General features: G+C 56.8%; 1 protein-coding gene across 1 annotated transcript in view; it reads right to left on the bottom strand.

Annotated features, from left to right (window-relative positions):
- Positions 1 to 383: 383 nt before the first annotated feature.
- DCLK2 (doublecortin like kinase 2) overlaps positions 384 to 9640 on the bottom strand; it is a gene marked incomplete in the record, with an annotated part of 212251 nt that continues 202994 nt past the window's right edge. Inside the window, 4 exon segments of the mRNA XM_027765892.1 lie at positions 384 to 1690; positions 4682 to 4819; positions 7016 to 7132; positions 8521 to 8601. Coding sequence (XP_027621693.1) covers positions 1463 to 1690; positions 4682 to 4819; positions 7016 to 7132; positions 8521 to 8601 — 564 coding nt within the window.

Genomic DNA, 9640 nt, shown 5'->3' with positions numbered 1-9640 from the left:
AATCCCTTCTCCTCCAGTCTCCTCTCAGGATTTTGGGCATGCTTGCACAAGCATCCAGTGTGAGCTTGAAGTGGCTGGGTTCGGGACGTGAACCCAGTTGACTACATGGGAGTCCAGTGATGTAACCATTTTGCTGCCTGCTGGTCCCATAACCCTACTGACTCCACTGTTGCTGCGTGAGTTCCTGGCCCTGCAATTAAAGCCAACGTCAATCAAGACACATCTCCATGTGTCCTGCACCCGAGCCTTCTCGTCCCCTCGGTGGCCCCGAGATTGTAAAAACAGACAAGGCACCTGCCGGGTGCTGGGCCGAGGAGGAGAGCGCTCTGATCCTGCTGTGTTGTAAATAACCACACAAACGCCTGTGCCCACCCCAGGTGCTTTTCTCAAGAGGAAGTTTATTGCAGGTTGGGTACACTTGTGGAAGGCAAAAATTTAACAATGAGGGTGAACTAGGAGCCCGCCGTCTGGAAGCCGAGCGGGAAAAACAAACACAGAGTATGTACAACATTAAAAAGAGCAGGTGGGAGGAAAACTGCCAGCAGCCTTCCAGAGGGGAGTGACAGACGACGTCCCAGGAGCCCCTTCCTGGCCCGCCCCGACCACCTGGGTCCAGCTGGCTCCTCTGCGGTTTCCGGCCCAGCTGCAGGTGAAACGCAGAAGATGCCAGTGGACACTGTGGCCACTCAGGGGACACCGAGGCCACTCCCTGCCGTAATGCCTGCTGTGAAGCTCACCATGGGAGAGGCCCCACGCACCACGCCTTCGCTCACCCGGGGTCGCCTCGCTGGCGTTCCCTAACACACACGTGGGAAGGGGTCACACATGATGGCCAGGGAGGAAGCGTCCTTCTCCCGTGGCCTCTGCACAGAGAAATGCCTGGAGCTGTCTCAGGGAAGCCCGGCACCCCGTGCCACATGGCCGTGTAGCCGGCTGGGCCGGGAAAGCACTTCCCAGAGTTTGGGACCAGCGTCCAGACCAGATTGTCCTCTTGGCTGCTCGTGTCTCCTACTAGGAAGCCAGTCTCCTCGGGCCACCTTAGCAGGAGGGCGTCCTATAGCCTCTCCCAGGACACCCGCCACGGGACAAATGCAGTTCTACGTCCTTTGTTTTAAAAAAGGAGCACTTGAGTCACTTAAATAAGGAGAGGCGTGGGTTCATCCAGAGTGTTTCTATAAAAACGCATTTAATGCTGGATAAAGTCGCGCATTCTCCCAGGAAAGCCGCAGAACGTCCGCTGAACTGAAAACACGGATGATTTAAAACGCGCCCTTCCGAGCATCTGTCACCAGAGCCAACTCGGAAGGAGAAGGCAGAGCCCAGCGCGCGTGGCGAGGCCGGGCCCAGCCCTGGCCCCAGCACCAGGCTCGGGACACCGGCCACCTTGCAGCCAAGCCGTCAGGAGGGAGGAGAGGGGGACAGAGGCCAAGCGGGGAGCAACTTCAGCCCGTCTGCAGGAGGCTCAGTCCCGGTGGCGCCGCCAAGTCCCCGCGCGCTCTCGGCTGGTGGCGTTGGCGTTGGGAGGACAGGAGGCGGTGGGGGGTTCCGGAGGGGCTGGGGCTGCCTCCTGGGTCACAGGGGGCTTCTCGGCCAAGGGAGGAGCTGGAGAGGCCCGCTCAGGCCCCGGGCGGCCGCTGTCATGACAGTGCTTGCTGCAGAAAATCTGCCCCTCCTTATCGAGAGCCGTGTTCTGCAGAGAGACCAGAGAGAGACAGTGAGCAGCCCGGCTGGGACGCAGCGCCACGACGGCGCACACGACAGAGCATGCACGACTCGGAAGCGAAGAGGAGAGATAACTCCCGGGGACCTGGTGGAGAGGCCTGGGCTCGGGGCGCTGTGTGGGGAACCACCACCTCTACTCTGCCCCTGCCAGACCCAGCCAGGGGCAGCGGGGTGGCAACAGGGTCTGGGGACAGCAGAGGCCTCTCCTCTGGCTGAGGACCTGGCCATGTTCTACTCTTGATTCCCAAAGCACCCAGGGGCCCCAGTAAACCCCTCCAGGGTGCTCGGCCTTCCATGGCCACTTTTCTAAAGGAGTTTCCTTCCTCCTCTTGAAAAGTCATTCCCAAGTCAAATAAACCAGGACGCCCCTTCCAACCCCGGTGGCTGTATTATCTGCAGGAGCCCCGGAGTCACTGGCAGAAACAATGGTGTTCATCTTTTTGAACTCAGTGAGAGCCTCGGCCACTCTGCTCCGGAGCGAGGAAGGACTTCACCTCCTCTCCTCTGCTCGCCACGGGGCATGGAGGAAACGGCCACACACATATCCCTGCTCCCACCTCCTCCACTCAGTCTGCACATTTCTGGCTCTCCAGGGTGCCCCATCTAGCTGCTGTCTCTGGGCTTTTCCAAACAGGGACATGGCTGTGCCCAGGGGCCTTTGGCTAAAAGGGACAGGGAGCAGGAGGCACTCCGTAACCTCACTGCCCCGGGGAAATACTGCAGACCCGCTCAGCACTTCCTCCGAAATGAAGCAAGTTCTGCAGAAAACGAGCCCAAGCACGGGCCCCTGCCGCTGGCATCCGCCCCAGAGAACACCTGCCAGGCTCAGGCTCCATGTGGACAACCCCATTTACCTGTGGAAGCCTAGTGAGAAACTCAGCTTCCAGAATCCCCTTTTTTCCTACCACACTTTTCTCCCCCGTTATTTCTCCTTTTCTCTTCCTGCCGAGAGGACACGCACGTGCGCAGCAGAGGCGGTTTCGCAGAGCGGTTAGTACATACCATGGCCCGGGACCTAGGCGGGGGGAGCAATGCAGGCGGCGGGAGAGGCCAGAGAGGGAGGAGAGAAGCGGGGACAGAAACTAGACTTACTGAAAACAGAAGCAACACGGTTCAAACAGTTTTGTCTACCGTACACCAGCCCAGCTGGGTCCCCATTCACCCTGAGAGGAAGCGCACTCCCCGGAGTGGAGGAACCAACCCCTGCCAATTCACCTTTCTCCAAACTGTGCCGCCAAGTTGCAGAGGGAGGGAGCTTTCCTGGCATTCCCCTTCCTGCCACAAGAGGGCCCCCTCTGGGCTCAGAGGCCGAGATGGGCCCACGGGGATGACCAGACCCCCAAACGCGTTGCTCTTCCCTTTGCAAGCAATGGACGAGGCCGAGAAAATGGAAACTAAAACTAATCTAAAAGTCTGAAACTAGAACCTCCAATATAATTATCTTCTCTTATCCCAAAGGCTGGCTGGCACTGCCCTGGCTGGCTGAGAAGACTCATCTTCGGAAACAGCGGGAAGAGAGAACAAAGGCACCCATCCTGGGCCATCTCCTATAAAAAGGTGGTGTCACCTAAGTGGCAAACAGCACTTAGCAGAACTTCTGGACCCCTCCTGGGCTGTGGCAAGCTGCAGCATTTAAGAGAGTGTCCCGAGGGCGAGCGTGGTTGGCTGAAAGGGTGCCGGTGGGCAGGGCAGGCCCGCACCCAGGGGCAGCTGAGCGCGGGGCGGTGTCAGAAGTCGGAGACAGGCATGCACGTGTCAGGGCCGGGGCGAGGGGCTCTGATCAATACCAGGGTTCTGCTTCGGGATTTCCCATAGTCTCAACTGGGTTAAGCATGAAACTCTGAGGTGTCTCTCACACTGTCAGATCAAACTGTTGAATAAAAGGCGGGCAACAGCGTCAGCTCTGCTTTCCTTCCCCTTCGTGCACCAACCTCGCTCCTGTGAGCTCCTCACCGGGGCCCAAAAACCAGCAGCGTGGTGACAGGGGCGAGGACGCTGGGGTGGCAGCAGATGGGAAGGCGGGGCCTCAGAACACGCACGGGCACTTTCACTAGGGTTTGTATCTGCAGGATGCCATAGTGACCTCATGGCCTCCAGTTTCGAGGACTGTGAGTACCAGGGAGAATCAGTTCATGGTTAATTATTTTTAATATTAAAAAAAGTGCAGTACTATTCCCCTAGGCAGGACATGTTGACACTGTCACAGTAAGGAGGGTGGGAGTGACCCTGAAGAAGTGTCCTTAAGTCTCCCTGACAACCGCACCCCAGCCAGGGCCTCCTAGTGAGGATGGCAGGAGGCCGCCTCCTCACCGCCATCGGGAACAGGCCAAAGGCTGGCTCTGGGCCACAGGAATGGGCACCAGCAGAGGCAGGGGTGATGGTTCTCCTGGAGGGGCTGAGGATGGCAATGCCATCCAGGAGCCTCAAGCTAACCGCCTCAGAGTGGTGCAGGGAGCGTGGGTTAGACGGGCCCTGCGGACACGCGCAGGGTGACACCTGATCACACGTGTCAGTGCATGGCTTTGACAGTCACCGCTGGAGCCGGAGCAGTAAAGGCTTGCATATCACAGGGTCCAATGGGAGTCCGGGGGCTGGCGGTGGTCCTGAGCTCCCCGTCAGCTTGGGTGCACAGGTTCTGCGGAGGGGACCTGAGCTCTCTACCCAGCACGGGCCTAGGGAGAACAGCCAAGGCTTCCAGAACCCCAGCTGAGCGTGGGTCACCAACAGGCTGGTGGCAGGACTCTGGCCACGGCTTTTTATCCAGGCCTCTGAGTCGAAAGGGGACCTCAGCAGCGACTCCCTTCAGAGCCACGGTGCGAATCCTCCTTGGCTGAGTGCGGGGCTGGAGAGCTCCTTTCAGGAGACTGAGGGGCTTAGTCAGCGTATTAAGGTCGGATTCCAATACATCTCAAGGTTTTTCTTTACTGTTCTTAATTTTCTAAACGCTCCCAGGAGCTACCTCACAGTGAGTGTGGCAAGGTCCACTCGGCCGTCCCTGTCCATCCGAGTCCTCTGGGGTCTCAGGCTGCTGGCTCACAGGGTGGCTCTTTTCAAAGTCTGGGTGTCCTGACTCCGTGGCAGCTCTGACTTCCCCGGACTTTCAACAAAGCACCGTTAAGTTGTTAGAACCAACACAACTTGAGACCCTCCCACCCTCGGGCACCGAGCACCCTGCGTCCTGCAAGTCGTCAGAGACCCCACTCGCAAACTCAGGCAGTGGGGGAGGGAGCGGGATGGGAGACGCGGACGTGCAGAGGGCGCCAAGGACGCGGTCACGGGAGAGAAGGGCCCTGTGCGGTCCCGAGGACGTGGGGGATCTCGGTAACCACGGCAGAGCCTCTCACGTCACGGGGTGTGTGTATGTGTCCCAGTGTGTGGGTGTGTCCATGTGTATGGGTGTGTCAGGTATGTGTGTATACACATGTGTCCAGGTATGTGTGTGTCCACATGAGTCCTTGTGTGTCTGTGTGTGTGCAGGTGTGTCTCCAGGTGTGTGTGTGTTCCACGTGTGTGTGTCTAGTGCTGGTGAATGATGTCTAGGTATATGTGTGTGTACATATGTGGGTTGTGTCCAGGTACATATGTGTCCAAGTGTGTGGGTGTGTGTATAAAGTCCAGAGGATTTGTGTGTCCAGGTGTGTGGGTATTTGCATCGGGTCCAGGTGTGTGTGTGTGTGTGTGTGTGTATGTGGGTGTAGGTGTGTCCAGGCATGTGTGTATGATGTCTGTGTGTGTGTGTACACATGTAGGTGTGTCCAGGTGTGTATGTGTGTCTAGGTGTATGTGTATTCAGGTGTGTGTCCAAATGTGCGTGTGTAGTGTCCAGGTATGTGCGGATGTGTCCCAAGGTGTGTGGGTGTGTCCACGTGTGTGTGTGTCCAGGTATGTGTATGTGCATGGAGTACGGTGGTATGTGTGTACATGTGGGTGTGCCCAGGCTTGTATGATGTCCAGGGGTGTGTTGTACATGTGAGTGTGTCCAGGTGTATGTGCATGTGTGGTGCCCAGAGGTTTGTGTGTGTCCAGCTATGTGTGTGTGTGTGTGTGTGTGTTGCTCAGAGGTGTATATGTGTGTATGAACGTGCATGTGTGTATGGCACCCAGGGGTTTGTATGTGTGTCCGTGTGTGTATGTGTGTGGTGTATGGTGTCTAGGTGTATGTGTGTGTCTAGGTGTGTCCAGATGTGTGCGGTGTCCAGAGAGGTGTGTCCAGAGCATGTGTGTGTCCAGGTATGTGGGTGTGTATGGTGTCCAGGTGCACGTGTAGGCATGTGCAGGCATGTGCATGTCCATGTTTATGCATGTGCATGTGCATGTATGAGCATCCTCCCAGTGTCCACCTGGACCTCACCCTCCCAGGTCTGCTCCCTGACGACGTGCAGGGAAGACGAGTGGCCGTCTCTCCTGAGCTGTGCGGAAACCATGACCCTCCCAGAGGTAAGGCCTGTCCGGCGCTGACAGGGACAGGGAGAGAGCTGGGGGATGGCTGTCACCAGCTGTCAGGACCCCAGCCTGTGGGGGATCCAGCTGCTCAGGGCTCAGCGCGTCACCCTACGGATCTGGGAGGCGCCCAGCTGACCGCGGAGGGCGGCCCCTGTGAGTGGGAGCCGCCGGCTGGTTCTACCAGGGAGGATGGAGGGGCCCGGAGCTGGCTTTGGGCGACTTTCCCGGGTCGGAGCTGGCCTCCGTGCTGAGTGCTGCCTCATCTCTGGCCCCGTGGGCGTCTCTGCCCTCACTTTCCTTCTGCTACACTCGCGTCAAAGCCGCTTTCCATCTGAACTGGCTCTGTTGATGTCCTAGGTGGGCTGCCTGAGAAACCTTCTGGAAGGATGGTCTAAAACGATATAGTCACTACTACTGACCTCCGACAAAATTTTACCTAACCCAAAAAGAAAAAAAGTTTGGCTTTTTTTTTTACACTGCTCTGTACTTTTAATAGCCCCCTAACTTTTATAAGGCACTAATTTAAAAAACTAAAATTTGTTTAACTTGGACTATTTCTTATCCCAAATTCCAAAGAATGATTCGTACTTCAAATCATCTGCCTTTGAGGCCGAGAGCAGGGAATCCCACCTGGGCTGGGCTCCTCTCCCCAGGTGAGAGCCCTCAGCCCCTCCGACTGGCTGGCGGACCTGCTGGAGCCCCTCAGCAGCCCGTGCAGGTGAAGCCAGTCTCCTTGCACCACAGCGCGGGGGGAGGTGCGGCATCCTTGTGAGGGGAGCGAGGCTCTCCGCTCCACAAGACTCAGTGGGCTGGGGTCAGGCGGCCTGCTGTGCCCAGAGGCCCCACTTACCATGATGACGGAGACCCCGGTGGTGGTGCTGCTCTGCTTGGGGAGCGCGTTGTGAAAGTGCTGTTTGAGTTTACCTGTCACCTCGGCCTGCATGTTGTTCTCCTGCGAGGCATCGTCCTGCGGAAGTGAAGCAAATGCTGGGGTGGGGGGAGGCCTTCCTTGCAGTCCCCCACTCCTCCTTCCTGAACGAACCCATCTCGTGTAGGATTTCGGACACAGCGGTCTGCAGATAATCGTGACCGCTGGGCAGCGCCCTGCCCTTGGACAGACCCGGCACCATTCACGCCACTCCTTGGGCTTCGGACAGTCCCAGGGGACCGTTCAGGGCTCTAACGGCACAGAGGAGGATGCCCTCAGGCTTCCCAGACCGACCCCCAGCACACGGCTTGGAGTGACCCTCCAAAGAACCCTCAATGTGGAGTGAGCAGACGTTAACAGTTGATGGTTTCACTCAAGGAGTCATTGAATGGTTAGTATTTATTGCTCACAAAGAAGGGGCTGAGCTAGCCAGGCGGTGTGGACAAGGCACTGGATCCCACATAGGTGACTGTGTGGTTCGAGGCCCAGACCCGGCTACTTCAGAAGCATGCCAGGTATGTGTGTGAGCATGCCACAAATCCCGAGAGGAGAATGGAGAAGGGATTGAGTGTGGCCATCTTCCCTGGGGGAGAGAGGCTGATATTCTCTCTCTCTCTCTCTCTCTCCCTTTCTCTCCCCAGTGAGTGCATGCATCCTATAGCAAAAAAAAAAAAAAAAAAAAAAAAAGAATGGGAAGGAGAAAAGGAAAGCAATGGGGCACCTCAGCTAAGTCGCCCAGGAGAGCAGAGAGCTGGGTCCAGCCCTGCACCTGGATGTCCCATGGAAGCAGCACATGGGCACAGAGCCCTCAGTAAACAAAAGCCTGTGACCAGGTATGTTAACTTCACTCCCTGGAGCCTCCGGGAAATTAGGGAGATGCGAAGTTCTCCATGGTCACCATTCACTGGACCCTATCTACTGTAACCCCAGAGGCAGCACCTGAGCCCAGGGGAGTTCATGACACCACCAGCCACTGCCGGCTCTCAGGGGAACGTGCCCCAGCCTCCCACCAACACAACGGGTCTCCTGACCAAGCACCATGAAGACGCAGAGACAGAATCTGAAACCTGCTCAGCTCCAGGGCAAACCCTGAAAACCCTCGAACTCCAGAACTACAGAAAGGCGAGAGCTGACAAGACCTTACAGGGCATCGCGTCTGGCTCCTCAGTTCTGCACACGAGGACACCGAAGTCCAGAAAGGGACGCAGGCTTGCCCAGGTTACTCTCAGAGCAGGAGCTGAGACTCCAGGCCCTGGGGCCAACTGCTACCTCCCACGGAGCTATGTATAGGCTCCCTATTCATCGGGACAGACAGACGCCATCGCCAGGGAGCCTGGATGCAGCACTTGAACAGACACCACCGCGGTGGACAAGAGGACACTGGCCAGAGCACACAGATCTCCACTCCCGGGAAGGCAGGTACTTACCGACACCCAGGGGTGACTCAGGACCTGCCCCGCAGTACACCGAGCTTCCACGTTTACCTGCAGCATCTGACTGATTAGCTCCTGAAAAGAAACAAAGACAGACGACCGTAGAGGAGGAGGAGGAGAGAGAACGCCAGCGTGGGAATGCAGACATGTGAGCCGGCACCAGCAGCACAGAGCACAGCAACTCGGTGACCAGCCATGTGGGCCCAAACGCTCTGGGCCACCCTGGCTTTACGCAGACCTGACCAACAGCTCACATCCACTGCAGTGCAGAAGAGGAGGAGGTCTCCAGGAAACCGAGTCGTTCTCTCCTCAGCTGCTCCGTGACAGAGCAGTAACGCATTGCTCAAGAGAGGCTGGGTCCCACACAGGAGCTGCAGCTCGAATCCCGGGCCCGGTCAGCCTGAAGCATGCCAGACAGGCGCACAAGGGACTCAAGACCTAGCAGGCGAGCGGACGGAGGAAGGGGACTGCAGTGGGTGGGCTGCTCTGCTTGCTCACACACTCTTTTATACTCTCAAACTCTCCCTCCCAGCGTGCTCTATGGTGAGAAAAGGAAGAAAAAGATGCTCTTTCCTGAGAGTTCTGGTCATGACCATCACCCCACAGCCTGAACTTGCAGCGTTTTTTTCCTTCTGGCAAATCAGTGTCTCATGAGTTTACTGCCTCATACCGATGACAGCCCAGAACACATTCTTGCATAAGTGAAAGCAGGAATTTTAAGCCTAAAGGGCACAGGAGGGGTAGGAAGACAGCTGGGCCAGCTCTCAGAATTTAGTCACCAATTTCAGACTCTGCACTAGCAATGAACTAAAGGAGAACTACACATTAAAAGTCAAGGGGGAGGGACCAGCAGATGGTGTAATGGTTACATCACTGGCTTCCCACAGAGTCAATTGCGGTTCGAATCCCAGACCCAGCAACTTAAAATTCACGCCAGGTGCATGTACATGTGTGCCCAAAATACTGAGAGGAGAATGGAGGAGCAGGGACTGTGGTGTGGCCATCCCACACCCCTGGGGAATAATTTCTCACTTTTTATCTCTATATCTCTGGTGAGTGCACGTGCCCAATAGCGAAAATCTCTTTAAAAAAAAAAAAAAAAAACAGGCAAGGG

This window comes from Tupaia chinensis, unplaced genomic scaffold (assembly GCF_000334495.1).
Source record: "Tupaia chinensis unplaced genomic scaffold, TupChi_1.0 Scaffold139871_1, whole genome shotgun sequence".
Taxonomy (NCBI): Eukaryota; Metazoa; Chordata; class Mammalia; order Scandentia; family Tupaiidae; genus Tupaia; species Tupaia belangeri.
This window is presented reverse-complemented; position numbering and strand designations above follow the sequence as displayed.